General features: G+C 45.6%; 1 protein-coding gene across 4 annotated transcripts in view; it reads left to right on the top strand.

The window, feature by feature from the left end:
- The first annotated feature begins 1,720 nt into the window (after positions 1–1,720).
- Positions 1,721–20,805, top strand: part of SRS2 (P-loop containing nucleoside triphosphate hydrolases superfamily protein) — a 45,353-nt gene continuing 26,268 nt past the window's right edge. For 2 of the 4 annotated variants that reach the window (XM_088895883.1, XM_088895884.1), the window contains exons 1-12: positions 1,721–2,050; positions 2,136–2,877; positions 3,008–3,049; positions 3,293–3,456; positions 3,739–3,940; positions 5,054–5,110; positions 5,191–5,296; positions 5,377–5,510; positions 5,633–5,725; positions 5,988–6,113; positions 6,203–6,334; positions 6,416–6,499. In XM_088895883.1, the coding sequence (XP_088752009.1) occupies positions 1,890–2,050; positions 2,136–2,877; positions 3,008–3,049; positions 3,293–3,456; positions 3,739–3,940; positions 5,054–5,110; positions 5,191–5,296; positions 5,377–5,510; positions 5,633–5,725; positions 5,988–6,113; positions 6,203–6,334; positions 6,416–6,499 (2,043 nt within the window). In that variant the 5' untranslated portion in view covers positions 1,721–1,889. The remainder of the gene's footprint in view (positions 2,051–2,135; positions 2,878–3,007; positions 3,050–3,292; positions 3,457–3,738; positions 3,941–5,053; positions 5,111–5,190; positions 5,297–5,376; positions 5,511–5,632; positions 5,726–5,987; positions 6,114–6,202; positions 6,335–6,415; positions 6,500–20,805) is intronic. The other 2 variants (XM_010247775.3, XM_088895885.1) reach the window with 2 other exon arrangements.

The following is a 20,805-nucleotide window of genomic DNA, read 5'->3' as shown; positions in this document are numbered from 1 at the left end:
AAAACACCTAAAAATTAAAATCAAAACAACAGCACAATCCAGATTCACCTTTAACATTCTAAAACACAGTGAAAGATGATGAAGGGTGATTTGGCCTGACCTAGCGAAAAGGGGACACGTGGACACGACCTGACCAAGAGATGACAACTTAGCCTACCAAGTTTAGTTCGCAACAATTGAGCTCGGGTATTCAGTCACCTCGGCATAAGGCTCACTTCGGCTTTGAGGCACCTTGGCATTCAATCCAGTTCGGAACTAAAAGACTGAAGTACCAGCTCGGGACCAACAACTCGAATCGCCATGTAACTGACTCCCGCGTAACTAACTCCAGAGGTCTCTCCAACGGATCCCGAATCTCTCGAGATCACGATGAGCTAATAGATCCCGACTTTTCTGAGATTACGATGAGGACTCATCCTGACTTCGCCAGAGTCGGAAGTGGAACGATAAGCCTTACCTGTATATTGCTCATTCGGAAGCGGAACGAACTCTATCTCCACACCTCGGATATCCCGGAGCTCTTTCGTGAGCTCTACGACTATTTTAGTATATAAAGGCACCAACCCCAATGGTGCAAGGTACGCGTGATTTTTCTACTCTCTAGCTCTCTAAGCTTTTCAGCTCGCATTAGTTTACTAACTTAAGCATCGGAGCGACCTCGCCGGGTTAGCCACCCCAGGTTCTCTGATCCTTTCTTGCAGAATCACCTAGCTCGCCGCCCAACAAGAAGCCAGATCATCCTCCAGCAGGGAGTAATCAGATCGCACTACATCAAAAGAAATGTAGGAAAGTGGGTTTACCGGTACCCTTTGATTATGTCTTCAAGACTTCAACCAAGGACAGAGTGAGATGGAGGTGAAAAAAGGTAATATAAAGAAACAAGTCGGAAAAGGAAAACGTAAATGATGTTATGGGCCAATTTCATAATGCCTTGTACTTGGGTGATGTCAAGGAGTGTGCCAAGATTTTGGAGAATGCTGGCCATTTGCCCCTTGCATATGTTACTGTTGTTGTCCATGGTCTCCAAGATGTTGTTGAACGTCTTGCAGCTGAATTGGGAGATAATGTTCCAACCTTGCCAGAGGGGAGAGTACTATTGCTTCTGATGCCTCCATCACCTATTCTTTGTGGAGGAGATTGGCCCTTGTTGAGGGTTATGAAAGGTGTCTTTGAGGGTGGACTGGATAATGCATGAATGGGTGCAGAGGAAGATGATGAAGAGGCTGCTGATGGTGATTGGGGTGAGGACTTGGATATTATTGATGCAAATGACATGCAGAATGGTGACATTGTTGTGGTGGTAGATGATGAAGAAGGGGAAGAAGAGAGATCGGGGGAGAGAGAGAGAGGAGAGAGAGGGAGAGAGAAATGTGAAGGAATCAGAGGTAGAGGGGATTACCGCCGCTGTTGTTCGTGTATCGTAAGGTCGGGGAGGATGAACAGTGTTTTTCTCCCTTACTTGAATAGTTATTACAAGGGTAATGTGGGAATTAAAAAATATTATAACAGCCTTTTTGAACAGAAGGCTAACAGAAGGGGGTCTTTGTCTCACGGTCATAGTATAGGAGGGTCTTTGTCGTAAAACAAAGTAAATGGGGGTTTTTGTCACAGAACCATAGTACAGGGGTCTTTGTAATTTAAGGGGAGGTTTTTATAATTGTCAGTAACCTCATGGATTGAAACGTGTTCAAGACGCTTCATTTAAAAGTAGAAGAAAGGGCGCGAAGAGAGAAAATGTTAAGTCGCTCCGCTCGAAACAACGAGGAATGGCTTCTTCCGCGTCGCCTAGGGCTAGAAATGGTAACAGGCTGCTTTAAATCAAGCACGAAAGGGATGGTTCGTCTCATCTGGGTGGATTTGCGGACCTCACCATCACTCTGGAACAAAGAATGAGCAAGGAAAATGCGTCCGAGACGCTGCCACTGCCCAGCGAAGGACTTACAGCTGAACAAAAAACTCGAATATCGCAGAATTTCAGGGCCGCCAAGGCACTTCTCGCTCGCAAGAGGCCCCGCGATGTCGCAACTATCCCATTCCGAACACCTGGAAAGTTAGTCAACCTACTCTCTCATTTCTCAATCCTTAGTTCTAATCTACATTTGAATGTTTTGATTAATTTCTGCTTTCATCAATAGGGAGGCGCACAGTTTGTATCCGATGGCTCCGGCGTCTAGCAACTCCAGACTTCCTCTTGCAGAGATACCCGTAAACACCCCTTCCCCAATTCCGATAAAGGGAGCCCGATTAACAAACGACAAGTTCATTAGATCATGCCCTGAAAGGATATCCATCAAGAGCGCTATTGAACATGCGCAATTTGGTACCGGGGTCCAGGAGGTTTCCAAGGAAGATGGGGTTGTGATGATATCTGTTATCACCCCGGATAAGCAACTCGAAAGCTGTAATTTAAGCGATGCTTTCTGTTCGACTAGTGTTCTTGATGATGATATCGACGAGCTTGTCTTGAAGGAGATTGATGCATTATGCGAGCAGAGGTCAGCGGAAAAATTACAGAAGCAGCACCTATGTAACAATATTCCCGTGGAAAGTCAGTCCAATGAGAATAGAGCGGGTTATCAAAGCAGTTTAGAGTCTGCTACAATAGAGAAAGAAAAACAGGATGCTTGTAGCGATCATCTTGTGGGGAGGCAATCCAATGAGAACACTTCCAGTGATGAAACTAAGGGAGTGTTAAGGGTTGAAGCAGAAGCAGAAGCAGAAGCAGATGGGATAAATGCTTCTCCGGACGTCGAGAGTGAGGGCTTGCCGCAAACATATTCCGAGTATTTGCGGGGTCTTAATGACAAACAACAGGAAGCTGCTCTAAGTGATGTTTCAGTTCCTTTAATGATCATTGCAGGTCCAGGAAGTGGAAAGGTACGCGTTTTAATGGGACGAGATCCATTTCTAACATCTGTTAATTTCTGTTTTTTTTTTTTTTTTTTTTTTTTTTTTTAATTTTCTATTGCATGTAAGCATGGACTTCATTTCTTGTTTTTGGTTTCAGACTTCAACTATGGTTGGGCGAGTGTTGACACTGCTAAATGAGGTAACGACACATTAAACTCCTTGGATTTTATTATAAATTTGATCCACTGTGTTACATTCCCTTTGTCCCATATTGGTAGTATGGGATGCTAATGTGAGATATTCCACATCGGTAGTATGGGATACTGTTCTGTGGTATATATATGCTTGGGTTCCCTCCCTCTAACAGCTAGCTTTTAGGGGCAGTTCTCCTAAGGCACATAACACACTGGGCATTACTTCCCACCCCTTCCTGTATTTTCAGGGTATTGGAGCATCACATATTCTCGCCATGACTTTTACAACGGCAGCTGCATCTGAGATGAGGGATCGGATTGGAGCAGTGACTGGGAAGTTAGTTGCAAAGGAGCTTATGATCAGCACGTTCCATTCGTTCTGTTTGCAACTTTGTCGTTCACATGCAGAGAAGTATGCATATTTTGTCAATGATAATTGAGAGTTCTAAATTTTTTACGCACGAAAAACTTGAATCTTTAAATTTTTAATAATGTTCTTTTGTTCAACATTAACATGAGTGGTTACAGTTATATATGCTATTTTCTTAGATTCTGTTGCCCTTAGAAGAATATTTTATGGTTATTTTTTGTACTGTAAAAAAACTTCTCTCCAACTGCTCTAATGCTGTTTAACTTTGCTTTTCTCAGCTGATATGGTAATTACACAACTACTAATTTGTTAACTTATGTGCAGGTTGGGACGCACATCCGAGTTCCTAGTATATGGCCATGGGCAACAGAGGCGAGCAATCATTGAGGCGGTGCGATTATTGGAAAATGCACGAAAGAATGAACAAAATGAACAAAATCTTGTTTCTTGGGAACTTAATGAAGATTCAAGTGGTTTAGAATATTGTAAGGGTAGGTCAAAAAAATGGCAGAAGTTTTTGATTCAGGTATGTAATGTTACTTCTATACTTCTTATTGCTATTTATGCCTGGATGGAAATTATGTGGATTTATACTAGTTCAGACTCCCTTTTAAGTACTTATGATAAGACTTTTTTCCTTCCCCTGGACTGTTAATCTTACTGAACTTCTCCTTGTGATCATTGTTTTCGTCCATTTTAAGTGTTTGGTTGTGTGGACTTGAAGCATGTAACCATGTTAGAATCCTGCGCTATGATAGGTTAAACAATTAAAGGGGGCATAGTTCTTCAAATTATCTTCCTGATTTAGTATGTGCACATCTGTGAAATTAAACTAAGGCACTGAATTCAACATTTTTCTAAAGTTATGAACTTTTCACCATTTCCTTGGGCTGTGTTTAGTTTGCAGGAGGGGATGGTATAAAAGGACTATTTTCTAATATTATTTTCTTCCCTTTTGTTGCTTCTGAGATGTTATTACATGGCTAGGAAATAGTTGGCTTGTAGTTTTCAATTTTTAGGAAGTGGAGTAACACCATTTTAGTGCGAGAAAAGTAGGAAAGGAGGGGAAGGCTTGTCTAACACAAACTATGCCCGTAAACAGAAGAATGCTTTCTATTGATTAAATAGAAAGAAGAACACTTTCTTTTTGGTGCTGACACTCCCACTGTTTTCCCCTGTGCAACCAAACAATGGAACACGAAATCTTTGCACCCACTTTTCCTTTTCCATCCCACCAAAATCTTCCTACAAACTAAATAAAGCCTTAATGAATATCCATAATATTTGCCAAACACTCTTTAAGTTTCTAAGTTGTAAGATCCAATACAAATAAGATTCATTTATGGCAAACTTTGTTAATTTGTAGGGCATGTTTGTTAACGATGTAGTTCCATGTTTTCTCAAGTTCCTTATCGTACAGGATATTCAAAAAGTGTTAAATACATTAGACTCGTAATAGGCCAAAAACATTTCAATATGCCAATGTTGCAGATAGGAAGTAATGAAGAGTCATCTTTTCTTTTCTTCTTTTCTATTTCTATTTATACCTCCTGGTAGTGTACTGAAGGTGTCTGGTCGTGGAGGTTCTGCATATCTATACTGTTTTATTGCTAAATCTGGTAAATGAACTTCATTTCAGGCTAAAGCTTCTGGTAGAACTCCTTCAGAGTGCCGAAAACTGGGTGATGAGATTGGAGTAAGTTGATATTATATCGCTAGAATGTATACTGACTTTCTTAATATTTTCAAAATTTCATATCTCTACATTTGAATCAGGCAGCAATTCTTGGGAACTACAGTGACATCTTGAAATCCTGTAATGCTTTGGACTACCATGACTTAATCATCTGTTCAGTGGAGCTGCTTACTGATTTTCCTGAAGGTTATTATAGTCTGTAGATTTATTGGACCATTCTACTTCATAATTGTCTGTTGTCTTGACAAATATTTTGCAAATTTCAGTTTACTGTGAGTGCCAAAATACATGGAAAGCCCTGGTAATAGATGAGTTTCAGGATACAAGTGCAATGCAATATAAACTCTTGAGGATTCTTGCATCTCATAACTGCATTACAATTGTTGGTGATGAGGATCAGGTGCTTCCTTTTTCTTGTTGAATATTGAATGGAAGAAATCTTTTGGCATAATCTTATTTTATTTTTTTTTTCTTTTGGCATCATTTGTTATTTACTTAAGGAGTATTCTGAAGTCCAATTAGTTGTGTATCTTATTGCAGTCCATTTTCAGTTTCAATGGGGCTGATGTTTCTGGCTTTGATTCATTTCGTAAGGATTTCCCTGGACACAAAGAGGTATTTATTTCTTATGATAGATAAATATAGATAGATATAGATATAGATATAGATATAGATATAGATATAGATATAGATATAGATATAGATATAGATATAGATATAGATATAGATATAGATATAGATATAGATATAGATATAGATATAGATATAGATGTAGATGTAGATGTAGATATTTAACAGTGATGACTCTATCAACTAACTATTTGACTCCATCATGTTTGGCCCATATATTTTCAATTTTTTGTCCTGATGGTTTCAGATTCGGTTAACTAAAAACTATCGCTCCACACAATATATTGTTGAGGCTGCATCATCGCTTATCCGCAATAATGTAAAACGGTGCCAACTAAAACAAGTTACTACTGATAATTCTTCTGGTTGTAAGGTATTTTTGCTAATGAGGTTTATTTTTAACTTTCTACTTTTAAGTTTTAACTGCTTATGTAAATGCATGGTCTGCTTGACAATGTTCAGGTAATTGTCAAGGAATGCCACAATGAAGATGCACAGTGTGCATTTGTCGTTGATAAAATCATGGAAATTGTCTCTAATGGTTCAGATGCTAAGTGTTCCTTCGGGAGTATAGCAATTCTTTATCGGAGGCAGGTAAGGTGTTAACGAATTCCTAATATTCATGAATTACTAATGGGATGTCTAATGACCAATCTACCTTCTCATCTTCTGCAGGTCTCTGGGAAAGCATTCCAAATAGCCTTCCGCAATAGGAAAATACCATTTAATGTTCATGGTGTTGCCTTCTATAGGAAAAAGGTTTAAGGCATCCTTATTTTTCAGTTTGTGGGGATTTCTTACCTTGACGTGGTTGCATTAAGCAAGCGTTCACACATTAGAAGAACCTATTTGCATATTTTCTGGCTGTGGGAAATCTTAATGAAAATGATTATACATATGAACTTGTCTGTATTAGTTACATATGCTGGTCACATATTTTCTATGCCATTTTTTCATGATTATTAAATTTCTCAGTTCGCTGTTGAGTTGGGGTTGTACTGTATTTTTTATCTTCTAATGAGAAAGCCAAAACCTTAAAAGTTAAGACCTGGGCCAAAAGCTGATCTGGTTAGTCGGGGTGGTCTGGTCCATCTTAGTTTTGGACTCAGGAACAACCTAGGGGCCATTTCTTTTTGCAATGGCAAAATCTTGGGTTGACAAGCATGAGAACGTGCCTTGTGCCTTGGCCTGTGCATTCCCCTTTTATAAGTTTTTTTTTCCCCACATTCTTTATGTGTTTTACAGCCTTGTAATGGTCTATTAACTTTTAAAAGAATGGAAAACAAACCTTTTGAATACCTGGAACTTTAGTCATTGCTGATAGGATCTTAGATAGCAAAATTTTCACCAAAGAGCAACAAATTCCTCAAGAAAAAAAATACACACATACAAACATGCTTATAGAAGCAGTGCAAATAGGATATCGACAAACATGCTAGAGTTCACATGATTGAATTGTTGAGTGCTTGAGGCACCTTGGTACATCTTTTTGGTTTTGTTTGTACCTTGAATTTGTCTTATATGTTGTTCTCACCCATTTTAATTTGAGCTAATATGCTGTTTAAAACATTTAATTTCTTTTAAAATTAAGGTTTTCCACTCCTTTCATATATTAATGCTTTTTTTTTGAATATTTTAAAAAATTGCCTTGCTTCATCTGGGCCTACACCTCACCTTGTACCTTGTGTGCTAGAACACTACCTCCAATAAAGGTGCAATTTCTAGATATTGTGCATGTATAATCAGTTTGCTTGCCTAGTTAGCATCCATAAAGCTTCCACTTTTAGATGCTCATGATTGGATATAAAATTCCCATACCTAGAGTATCTTTCAGATTGGCTAAAATCCTTTTAGTGACTTTTATATATGGAACCGCTGCTTGATGTGTTTATTGGTTGACTATGCTAACTATATAAGATGCGTATAGTCAAAATGTGAAATTATACAAAGTGTAATGCTCAGTTAATCACTATCCTTATCTTCAGGTAGCTTTTTTCCTAGTCATCAATTGTGATTAGGTTAAACTCTTCTCTGATTTTAAGGTTGATGGTTTCTTTAGGTCTTGTGGGTCTATTGCTGACTCATCCTCTAGAAGACAGATGATAGCAGTGGAATGATCTCCTCATGAACCTGAACTTTGATGGGAGTTGTGTGGGCAATCCAGGCTGATCCGGAATTGGAGGGGTAATAAGGGATGAAGAAGGAAAGATGCATGCCTTTTTCTCAGGTCCAATTGAGCAAGGTGATGATGTTGCTACAACAGAATTCTTTGCAGCTGTTTTTGGGGTAGATAAAGCCAAAGAATTGGGTTTCAAAAGGTTAATTGTTGAAGGTGATTCCAGAATAGTTGTGGACTGGTTAAAGAAAGGGGAAGGGGTGTCTTGACATCTAAGGAATGATCTCAGACGGTTCAACTGGCTCTCAAAGGACATGCTCATTCAAGTTAATTGGGTTAGAAAGTTTGCAAACAACTTGGCAGATGGTCTAGCTAAGCAAGGGGTTCAGAGACAACCTATGTTTTGGGCTCGTTTGAATTCTGTGGGGGGATTTAGACATTGTCAAGTCTATTTGTTTACTCCACAACTTCTTGTTCTTATGTTTGCTCATAAGTTTAATGATATTCCTTCTGAGTTACTGATAAAAAATTGTGGTTATGGTTAATAGGAGTTTCCACAATCTTAACTCTGAACTTGCTTGTATTAACAAACTAAGGACATTTCTGTTTGGAAATGAAAAGTTCCCTAGAATGAGTTTTTAAGGTGAACTGCAAAAAAGAAACAAATTCATTTTGTTATTTCCTAAGGATGATTACCCATAACTACAATACCATCTACATAAACAATATGTGAGGCTATCTACTTACAAAAAAATAATATGTGCAGCAATCGGTTACTCTTATTTTTTGGTAAAAGGGTTGATCAACTTGGGATTGAACAACATTTCTGAACCTCTTGGACCAAGATCTTGGTGACTATTTCAGCACATAAATGGACCTTTTCAACAACATCACTTTATTTCTTGGAATGTAAAATCCTATCAACTTGGGAAAAAATAGATTACATAAAAAGGTGACCAGAGGTCACCCTGAAGAAAAAAGAAGACTACTACACCCTACTGCATTCCAACATGAATCTCAGACCTTTACAACCAAAGAAAAACCCCAACAAACAAAACTCACCAAATCCAAACTGAGAAGTAGTCACTAGTCACCAAATAGACCTTACAAATAACCATAATTGCACAACCATTTCCTGACCTCCAAATTGAAAGACCAGTAACCTACTCATCCCAACAACCAAAAACCTCAAACCCCAAAAAATTTGATTAAAACCTTGCAACAAGTGGACACTATACTCCAACACAACACCTCACTACAATTTGTGGATGTTAGATAGGTAGGGAAAATGGAGGGAATAATGAGAGTTTTACAGGTGAGTTTGGTTAGTTATTGTTTATGTTCCATAACAAACAGTATGTGGAGTGGGTTTTAGAGACTAAAAGTTCAAAGAAGAGAGATTTTGAGTTGAGATTAGATTGGTGGTACTTGGCGGTAAGGGAAGTCTATGCAAATAGGAGAAGACACATGATTTGGATTGGGGTGGCAAGTATTCCTTTGCATGCTTGGAGCTTATTAACTTCTGAGTTCCGAAGAAGTGGGAAATCATTGTGACAAATTTTTGAAGATTAATGATAAGAATAGATTGTGGGAGAAGTTGGACCTGGCAAGGATGATTGAGGTGGTAGCCATTCAGCCATTCCATATAGTCTTGGCCTTATTTTTGCTTGGGAAAGGTATTCATTGATGATTCTGGTTGAGGGGAAGATGGGACCTTTCTTAGAGTAGAGGAGAATGTGAACGAGTGGAGCAAGAGACAATGTTGGTAAAGGGGTGAGGAAGGAAACATCGTGAAGGGTGGGTGTTGAAGGTCACATTGGCTTCAGAGCTAATCAGCTAAGCAAAAGTTGGAGGAAGAGAGGTATTTGGAGAGTTGTATGGAGGAAGAAGTTGAGGTGGCAATATTAGAGGGGAGAGAGAGGATGATTTGGTGGGAGTGGAGTTGGGCGGTTTTTATGGAAGATAGGTGGTGGGTGAGTCATGCAAAGTGGTGGAAGACCAACAGTTGGGCAAGATGTGGGGGAGAAGGGGGAAGCAATAATTGTTAGTTGGTGAAAGTAAGAGGGATTTAAGGGGTGGATCCACTTTTTCAAAAGAACAAGGAGCTTAAAGGGGCATTTTGGGGGATTGTGGATTCACTTTTTCAAAAGAACAAGGAGGTTAAAGAACAAGGACTAGAGAAATAAGTTGTAATTTATGAGGGGCATTTTTGGGAAATAAGTCGAGTTATGTTGAGACTGAGGGTCCAAAAGGGGATAATAATTGTAGAAGGTTGGGGATTGTGAAGGATGAATGGGTGTTGGTTGTAACAATGTTCGAAAAAGATAAGAAAATCTCACAAACTTAAGGAAGGAAGATGAAGGCGACAGTGAATGATTCTTATTAGATAGAAGATGCTCAACAAGAGAATGTTCAGGTGGCTTGAAAGGCAATCTAGATAAAAGGCGTTTTCAGACCACAAGGAGGATCACTGGTCGAAGCCCAATCGCTAGAAAATCATGTTGAAGTTGAGAACATTTCTTCATGTGGTGATGATATCTTAGCCGGTGTCACTAACGGAAGTTTGGAGGCTAAGGTGCAGGGTGTGGAAAGATACCCTCCTGGATTGAAGACCTTTGAGACAGTTGAACAACTAAACACCGAGTAAGTTTGATTCCTCTTCCCTCTTTGTCTGGGTTGATAGTCTCCAATATTAAAGAGGATATTCGGAGAAGGGGAGTTGAAAGGGCTAGTTGGGGAAACTATTTGAAGAGGAGGCCACATGGGGAGTGTGACGGACTTGAGGATATTGGGGAAATTGTTTGTTTTTCAGGAAATAGGAGGGGGACAATTGGTCAATGGGGAAGTGATTTCCATCGACCATCTTTACAATGCTCTTTTTTGGTAAGCTTTGGGCCCCACGGTAAAGTTGTTTTCAAGTAAGTGATTTCCATTTCCCAAGTGGGTAAGTAAAATTCCAACATGCGGGGAAAGTTTGCAAAACATAATGGGACATGTTTGCCCAATCTAACATTGGCTTTTTATGGTTTAATAAGTCATTATACAACTTGCCTGGGAATTAAAAGAAGATAAGTAAGTGAACTTACCTGGGTAAGTGTTTCCTAGGAAACATTTACTTGGGCAATTGACATTCTGAAAAATGAACAACGCTAGAGTGCATAGTCGAAAGAGAAGATTTTCATTAACAGGGAAGTGTAGGGATTGGGGCTGCAAGGGGAGAAGTGGATGTTAGCAGGAAGGGGGCAGAGGAAATAAAGGAGGGTGGTGAGGTGACAGAAGGTTTCGGAAGAGGGGATTTTTTTTTGGCAAAGAAAATACTGCTGAAGGGAGGGCGGAGATTGAATAATTCATGGAAAGACAAGTGGAGGTAGGAAAATCACTTGGATTATTCTTCTTGGATGGGGAGAGGGTGGTTAGAAAGGCAATTGAACAATTCAAAAGGAATAAGAGGGAAGAATGTAATAAAGGAAAGCAGTGGGAGATGGTAGGAGAGGTGTGAACGAAGGAGAAGGGCGGGAAGAGGAATTTGCCTAGGAAGAGTGAATGGACTCACCTGAAAGCTAATAAGGGAGGAGTGGGGTGTTTGATGGTGAAAATGAAATTAATGTCTTGGAATGTGATGGAGGGAGATTTGACCTGACCCCTTGGCCATGCGACACGTGGAGGCAACCGAGAGTGACCTGCAGAAGCGCCAGCTCGGCACGGTAGTGGGCCCACAACCCGAGCTCCGAGAAAAAGAGTCCTGAGCTCCCCCAAAGGAGGAACCTACAACCCGAGCTTTGAGCTAAGGAGTCCCGAGCTCCCCAAGGATGAACCCGAGCTCTCTCTTCGAGGTCCTGAGCCTTACAAGCACAAAAGGCAAAAAACCCGAATTGCCCACCCAAGGGCAGTTTGGGCCACACTTCTATCTGAACTCAAGACCACCTCGCACTCTACTTCGGCTCCAAGTCGCCTGACTGAACAACTGTACCTGACGCCCAGGAAGCCCGTACGTGGAGACGGCGCACCTGACTGATTAGGGGTCCGACACATGACAGCCGCCCGCCAACGGCCACCTGCCACCGCCATCTCAGATGTAGTAGAGACGGCCCTGACAAGGAACGGTGGAGGTTATGACACCCGAACTGGCAACTGGCAGTGGAGGTTATGACACCCGATCTGGCAGAGGAAATGACACCCGATCTGGCAGAGGTAATGACACCCGAACTGGCAGAGGTATGGAAGTAAGTGTACAGGGTGACTATAAAAGACCCCCATCTCCCAAGGAAGGAGGTATGTGATTCTTGCGCTTTCTAGTCTTAAAGTTCCTCATTTCCCTTCCTTCCAACCGGGTTCCTCCCCGAAAGTCTCCATTTTCTTCTTTGTTTCAGGCACCTCCAATCTCGTCAGAGGCGAGGTAACCGGCAGCTAGGACCGACCGAATTGCGCATCATCATTTGGCGCCGTCTGTGGGAAACTTTCAAAAAGCCTCCCCTATCCTTTAACTCTCTCTCTCAAAGAAACCTTAGCTTCCATGGCTTTCTCCAGCAGCAACAGGCACAACGCCGACTTGAATGCTGTAGGGGAACACCCTCAGCCCGCCACTGTATGCATCAGACAATTCACCGTCCCCCTCTCGACGGACGGAATCCCTAGCCTCAATGCACCAAGCATGGTGGCACCTGTGAATGTTCCCCTTCCCCTCCCTATCGAGACAACTTTCGCCGTACCTATTGCTGTCCCTCTGGCGACTAGCCAAAACCAGTTCAATGACTTGATGCAGTGCATGCGGGCAATGCAAGCCCAAATGCAGCAATTCCAGCAACATCAACTCCATCAGCAGCAAGTACTACACCACATTTCTCAGTATCACTATCAACAGCAGTTCCCCCAACTGCTTCTGAACCAACCACAACTCCCACCTCGGCACCCTGCTTCGAAGCTGGTCAAGCCCTCCCCTCAGGGCGGACGCCTTCACCAAGGAGGAGCCTCCCAACTCCAGGACCCCTCCAAGAGCCAGGCCTCATCCCCGGGCAGGAGGGAAAGGCTAATCACCCCCGCCTCGCAGCTCGCCGGCGGATCAGGAACCTCCTTGCCAGTCAAGTTAGCACCTCGACACTCTAAGTTCGAGCTCACGCTCACAGAGAACCAGTTCGGCGTCCTGGCAACGAACTACCAGCAGTCCGGGCCGATCAACCTCGGCAACACCGAGGCAAGTAGCGCCAACACCAAGCCCTCTAAGCAGCAGCGAAGTCGCCGGCGAAGTCGCCGAACTACCACCCACATCCTGCCCGAGCTCCGAGGTAAAGAAGAAACAAGCTCGGACGAGGTAAAAGTTGCCCCTATTCTTTCAGTCCCTTCCCCCCTGTCATCAGAACTCCTTGCAGTCCCCATGCCCAAGGATTTCAAACTCCCTCCTCTAGACAAGTATGACAGGTCTTTTGACCCCAATGACCATGTCGATGCTTTCCAGTCCCAAATGCACCTGGCAAGGGCCAGTGAGTCTTGTATGTGTGTGGCGTTCACTACAACTTTTAGGGGAGTAGCCCGCACCTGGTACAGGAACCTGGCCCCCGGGTCGATAAGAAGCTGGACCCAGTTCGTGTAGGTCTTCACTGCGCACTTCGTTACTAGCAAGCGGTGCCCCTGAACCGAGGAGAGCCTCCTCGGAGTAGTCCAGAGGGAAGGACAATCCATCCGGGGCTATGTCAAACGGTTCAATGACGCGTGCTTGTAGATACCACGCCTAGACCCCGCGGTACAGCTCGCGGCAGCCAAGAGGGGAGTGACACACAAGGAGTTCAAGTGGCACATAGTAGTCAACCAGCCCGCGACCGTAGCTGAATTTCTCAAGCTCGCGGACAAATTTATAAGAACAGAGGAGGAAATCAACCAAAGGACTGAAAGCGGGATCGAAAAAAGGAAGAGGGAAGACGAACCCTCCAACCCAAATGACAAGAGGAAAGACCCACCTCGGGGAACGAAGCCAAGCCAGCCGTTCCGAGCTTCCTTAGCAGGTCGGACGGACTACACACCTTTGAACGCGAAGTGGGCTGAGATCTTAATGACGGTCAAAGACGCCCCGTATGTGAAGTGGCCACCTCGTCTGAAGGGAAACCCGAACGAGAGGAATAAAAACTTGTACTGCAACTTCCATAGGGACCACGGTCATTGTACTGAACATTGTAATAATCTCCGCGACGAGATAGAGGAACTTATCCGTCGCGGGTACCTACGAAATTTTGTACAGCATAATAATAATAATAATAGTAATAAGACAGGTTGGCAGGGAGAGCACAGCAGAGATGCTCCCGAGTCCAGCAGCCGGCCAGCCGAACCGCAGAAGTAGTCCCCGGAGGAAAGACCAGTTCGGGGAACAATCCACGTGATCGTTGGAGGATCAATCGTAGCAGGATGCACCTCGGCAGCAGCTCGGGCATCAACCCGAGAGGTTGCCAGAGAAGATCAAAATCCCCCAAAGCGGCCTAGGACGGAAGACCCCATATTCTTCACCAAAGACGATGCATGCGGGGTCCACTACCCCCACGACAACGCACTTGTCATAAAGATGAAGATCAACGACTTTGAAATCCGGCGGGTAGTCATTGACTCCGGTAGTTCGACAGACATCCTTTTTAAAGCGGCCTTCGACAAGCTCCAGTTCTGAGAGAGTGACTTGAAGCCCACGAACACCCCGCTGGTCGGCTTCAGCAGAGAAGAGGTCAGACCCCTGGGAAAGGTCACAGTACCTGTGGAAGTCGGCACGTGGCCTAGCACGCTAAGACTCAGTCACGATTTCTTGGTGGTCGCGACCCCCTCCCTCTACAATGCCATAGTAGGTCGGCCGATCACCCACGCTCTAAAGGCCGTTGTATCCACTTACTATTTGGCCATGAAGTTCCCAACGGACTTCGGCATCGGGGTAGTGCGGGCCGACCAGTTCGAGTCCCGTAAGTGCTACGTTGCCGTCCTCAAGGGAAAGTTCAAGGTAACTGGCGACCTCGAACTGGTGTGACCGGTGGAACAGAACGAGGAGCGAGCTGCACCCACGGAGGAAACTGTTCCCATCTCTGTCTCGATAGAAGACCCCGCCAGATTACTTCAGGTCGGAGCATCCCTGGAAGAACCCTTGCGATTCAAACTGGTACGCTTCTTACTCAGTAACTTAGATGTTTTCGCTTGGTCCGCGATAGAAATGCCCGACATAGACGTTGTGCTCATAACTCACAAACTCAATACCGACCCTGTAATTAGACCCATTAGATAGAAGAAACGCAACTTAGCCCCAGAACGCTGGAGGCCGGTCGATGAGGAGGTCGAGAAGCTCCTCACAGCAGACTTCATTAAAGGAAGTTCATTACCCGAGCTGGGTAGCCAACCCCGTTCTAGTAAAAAAGGCAAACGACAAGTGGCCCATGTGCGTCGACTACACCGACCTGAACCGAGCTTGCCCAAAAGATTGCTTCCCCCTCCCCAGGATTGACCGCCTAGTGGACGTGACCTCGGGACACGAGTTTCTAAGCTTCCTCGATGCCTACTCGGGCTACAACCAAATCAGGATGGACCCGTCCGACAAGGAGAAAACCACCTTCATAACCGAGTTTGGCCTGTACTGCTACAAGGTTATGCCCTTCGGACTGAAAAATGTTGGGGCAACCTTTCAAAGGCTTGTGAATAAGCTGTTTCAATCCTTAATTGGCACTAAGATAGAATGTTATGTAGACGACATGGCTTGCATTCTGTCTTTCAAATCCTACGTCAATTTAGCATGAAATTAAACCCCAACAAGTGTGTCTTCGGTGTCACCTCAGGTAAGTTCCTAGGGTATGAGACCACCCAGAAAAGTGAAAGAGGTTCAGAGGATGAACGACAGAATAGCCGCTTTGAGTCGTTTCATGTCTAAGTCAGCAGACCGTTGCCTGCCCTTCTTCAAGGCAATAAAAGGCAAAGGGTTCGAGTGGAACCCGAAATGCCAGCTCGCATTCGACGAGCTCAAAAAATACCTTGCCAGTATTCCAGTGTTGACCCGACCCGAAGAGGGTGATGTTTTAGAACTGTACCTCTCGGCAAGCGACGAAGTGGTCAGTTCGGTATTGATAAAGGAAGCAGATCGGGTCCAACGACCCTTCTACTATGTTAGTAAAATATTGCAGGGAGCAGAAACGAGGTATCTGGAGATAGAAAAGCAAGCCTATGCGTTGGTCATTGCGGCCCGCAAACTCCGTCCGTATTTTCAAGCCCATACCATCATCGTCCTCACCTACAAACCCTTGAGGCAAGTATTACTTAGGCCCGAGGTCTCCGGTCAATTGACGAAGTGGGCCATTGAACGCGGTGAGTACGACCTCCAGTACAAGCCACGAACCGCTATAAAAGCTCAAGCCTTGGCAGATTTTGTTGCTGAATGCACGCTCAACTCCGAGGTCATCAGCCCGGTTGAGCACGAGACCCCCAGTTCGGGTGAGCTCGGTGCTCCCAGGCCGGTTGAGTCCGAGCCCTGTGAGGTCGCATCCAATTCGGTGTCTCTCCTGGTTAGGCCGAGCGCGCACTGGGATGAGGAGCCTTGGATCCTTCACGTAGATGGCTCCTCAAATCTGCAGGGCAGCGGAGCCGGTGTAGTTCTCCGAGGTCCGAGTGGCACGAAACTGGAGTACGCGCTAAGCTTCGAGTTCGCGGCATTCAACAATGAGGTAAAGGCAAAACACATAGTTATCTGCAACGATTCCCAGCTCGTGGTCAACCAAGTTACAGGGGAATACGAAGCCCGCGAGCCAGCTATGATCGCCTACTTGGCAAAGGTAAAAGAGGCACTGCTTAGCTTCCAGTCACACTTCATCATTCTAATCCCGAGGTCAGAGAACACTGAGGCCGACGCCCTGTCCCGGCTAGCCAGCACCAGTGACAACACCATGAGAACTGTGTACATAGAGGAGTTACCTTGTCCTAGCATTCTCCGGGGGGCAGAGGAGGTCGCTCCTTCGCCCAAGCAGAACCGAGCTGGATTGATTCACTCGCGAGCTTCCTACTATATGGAACCCTCCCCGCAGAACGCAACGTCGCCAGGAGGGTAGAGCGCCAGGCAGCCAAGTACGTATGATAGACAGACGGCTGTACCGAAGATCCTACACGCTCCTCTACCTGTGCTGCTTGCGACCTCTCGAAGCTGAGCTTGTACTCCGTGACATTCATGAAGGCCTATGTGGCAGACACCTGGGGGGCAGGGCCGTCGCTCAGAAGGCACTACGACAGGGGTACTATTGGCCAACAATGAAAGCAGACGCCGTCGGGCTAATCAGTAAGTGTGAGAAGTGCCAAAAGCACGCCAATATTCACCATCAGCCTGCCGTCGACCTCAATTACCTCACCAGCCCATGGCCCTTTGCACAATGGGGTATCGACCTACTCGGGCCATTCCCGCCAGCAACAGGAGGAAGGAAGTTCCTAGTAGTGGCAATAGACTACTTCACCAAGTGGGTTGAAGCTGAAACTCTCATAACCATCACAGCTCGAAACGTCCAAAACTTCTTCTGGAAGAACATAGTGTACCGCTTCGGGCTACCTCGGGTGCTGATCTTCGACAATGGCAAGCAGTTCGAGGACATCAAATTCCAAGAGTGGTGCAAAGGCATGGGGATCCGACAAAACTTCACGTCGGTTGCGCACCCACAAGCAAACGGTCAGGCAAAAGTCACGAACAGAGCTATCCTCCGCGGACTAAAAGCCAGGCTAGACTGAGCTAAAGGGTTATGGGCAGACGAGCTGCCCTGCGTCCTATGGGCATACCGAACTACAGAGAAGACCGCCACTGGAGAAACCCCTTCAACCTCACCTATGGCACGGAGGCAGTCATCCCAGCCGAAATCGAAATCATCTCACTTCGGTTGGAGGCATACAGTGACAATACTAATAACGACGAGCTACGTACCAACCTCGACCTACTTGATGAGGTGAGGGACCTCGCATACTTCAGAACCGCAGCGTACCAGCAAAGGGTAGCTCAGTACTACAACGCCAGAGTTAAGAAACGAAACTTTCGCTTCGGCGACCTGGTCCTCCGCAAGATCATGGTACCTGAGCCCGGCGTTGGCAAACTCGGGCCGAACTGGGAAGGACCCTAACGAATAAAGAGAGTACTCGGGGGAGCATACGAGCTCGAGATCTTGGAGGGTAAACAGATACCCTGGGCATGGAACATTGTCAACTTAAGACGATTTTACCTATAAATTATCAAACTAAGCAGGCCATGAGCCACCACCAGAGCCTAAGGGCCAGAATGCCGAGCTAACAAAGACCTCGGCACCCTAAGGCCCAGAATGCCGAGCTAAAGATGACCTCGGCACCGTAAGCAGGCCATGAGCCACTACCAGAACCAAAGGGCCAGAATGCCGAGCTAACAAAGACCTCGGCACCCTAAGGCCCAGAATGTCGAGCTAACAAGGACCTCGACACCGTAAGGGCCAGAATACCGAGCTAAAGATGACCTCGGCACCTCATCAACGAAAGCAATCTGCACAAGTATGGATCCCGAGGTGCATAGCCCAGGGCCCAATTCAGCCTATGTTAACTAACCCGAGCGGAGAACAGATCGGGCACATAGCCTTACTATGTTAACTCGCCTCGAGGCCTTAGTCTAGCAATTCGGCAACATAGCCAGCTCGGCGAAAAAAGAATAACTGCCCAACACTTTTGCCAAAAAAGGGGAAGTATTCATTGCAAAATGAACTTGTTTACACTTCATCCAAAAAAAAAAAAACAAAAAAAACAAAAACACAAACGAGCTCACAAGCCCGGAGGTACATCTTCCTTGCCTTCAGAAGGGACTTCGATAATACCCGAAGTTCCCGCTTTGTCTTCGGAATCCGTGTCGTCATCATCTGCGGCAGCCATCTCTTGAGTGATGCGCGAAGTGGTTATGGCGCTAATGTCGAACTCGGGGTACGTGTTCCTTATCATCCATTGGCTCAACTTGAAACCCCTTCTGTACGAGCCCACCATCATGTCGTCAAAACGCGGCAAAGCGATGTAATCCTCGACAGCTTTCACCTTTGCCTCTTCGACGGCCTGAGAGAAGATCTGAGTCTTCTCCCTGATATCTTTCTGAAGGTACTCGACCTGATGCTCCAGATCCAACTTCAGGTCTGCCATGTGTCTCACCACCATTCCTAAGGCCTCTTTGTCCCTCCGAGACCTCGTTAGCTCGGCTCGCGCAACACGGGAAGCCGCTTTGGCAGCTTGCGCTCGCTTCAAGCCCCTCTCCGCCTGGATTGCCAAAGCGTGGATAGAGGAGTTCACCTGCCAGAACGAGAAAAAATCAGCTCGGTAAAAAAAAAAAAACACTACTCTGACTTACCACCATGGCGTGAGATGCAGCACGGGCGCCTATGAGATTTGTAGGAAGATCGGCCCACGCCGCGACCTCTTCGGGGCAAATGGCCTTCTTGCTTTTTCGGAGAGCGTAGCTCGGCGCCAGCATGCTCCCAACCGCATTGTGACTTCCCGAGCCTGAAGGCACAGCTTGGGTATAGGCAGTGTTGGCATAGAGAGCCCTTGCCGCTTCCTGAACTGGAGGGGCCACCTCGGGCTCCCCAGGAGGCTCCATTCTCGGTGCCTCGGGCTCCGCAACTCGGGAAGGATCGGCGCGGACCCGCTTAGCAGCTCGCTTCCTCCTTTTCATGCCATTGAACAAACTCGCACCTCGAGTCTTCTCTGCCTCCATAACACCTGCAAAAAGGAGCTCGGCATCAAAAGACGAGAATAAAAACTAAAGCAAAATTATCTTTATCTGAGCAAGAAACCTACCCGAACTCAGATCGACTTGAATATGCTTGTCTTTTGTCAGGTAAACTTCGCATTTGAGCCCAAGCCGGGCCCAGTCCTGGAGGCCCTTCATCGTATCTTTGTCTAAAGCGACACCGGGGTCAGGGACGATGCTCCCAAGGAAAATCGCCCGAGGGTAAAATATAAGTATATTCCCCGGGCAGGTTGTACTGAGCGATAAGGGACCAAAGCCTCTTGGGTGTCATAGTGGAAGGCCCGAACTTATCTGGCACCCAACCTCGACGGGAGGTTGATGCCATGCTACCCGAAGTGACTCGACCTATGGGCTCGAACTCGAGCTCCTCCTCGAGCTCTACCTCGGGCCCCGCCTCGGACTCACTAAAGCTGTCTGGGGCAGCAGCTCGGTTCGTAGAACCAGCATCTGACCCCCCCCTAGAGGACTATTTGAATCACTCGAGCTAGACATCGAAACAAAGAGAAGGCTGAGGACTCACTAGGAAAAGCTATCGGACTACGAAAAAGTGATGCGAGGTGACAACCTTGGACGCGAGCTCAAGAAACGAATGCTGAAGGATGGCGAAGGAAAGTGACCAGGGGCCCCCTACACTTTATAGCCACTGTACTTGCGCATCAACGACCAAGATCGAAACCATCCAACGGCTCCTCACAAAATCAGCTGCGCACCCCCCGTGGAAAAGTCAGTTTGGTGCGCATCTTTGACATTCAAAAATTTGAAATCATTTACGCGCGTGAGCTACACGCAGCCCGGGATTGACCTCTGGCCGAACCAAGCCGACCCTAGTTGAGCCAAGAACACAAGCAGGTCAAACCGGAGAAGTTCCAACCCAAGGCCAAAGTGTCCCGAGGCAAATCCACCCATCATCCCGTGAACTCCCCACGCCGGGTCAAGACTCCAGGCATGGGCAGTGGGGGGCAATTAATGGAGGGAGATTTGACCCGACCCCTTGGCCATGCGACACGTGGAGGCAACTGAGAGTGACCTGGCAGAAGCGCCATCTCGGCACGGTAGCGGGCCCACAATCCGAGCTCCGAGAAAAAGAGTCCCGAGCTCTCCTTGCGAGGTTTTGAGCCTTACAAGCACAAAAGGCAAAAAACCCGAATTGCCCACCCAAGGGCAGTTTGGGCCACACTTCTATCTGAACTCAAGACCACCTCGCACTCTACTTCGGCT

Source organism: Nelumbo nucifera, chromosome 1 (assembly GCF_055504915.1).
Source record: "Nelumbo nucifera cultivar China Antique chromosome 1, China Antique-T2T, whole genome shotgun sequence".
Classification (NCBI taxonomy): domain Eukaryota; kingdom Viridiplantae; phylum Streptophyta; class Magnoliopsida; order Proteales; family Nelumbonaceae; genus Nelumbo; species Nelumbo nucifera.
Note: the sequence above shows the minus strand (reverse complement) of the source record. Positions and strands in the feature narration are given on the sequence as shown.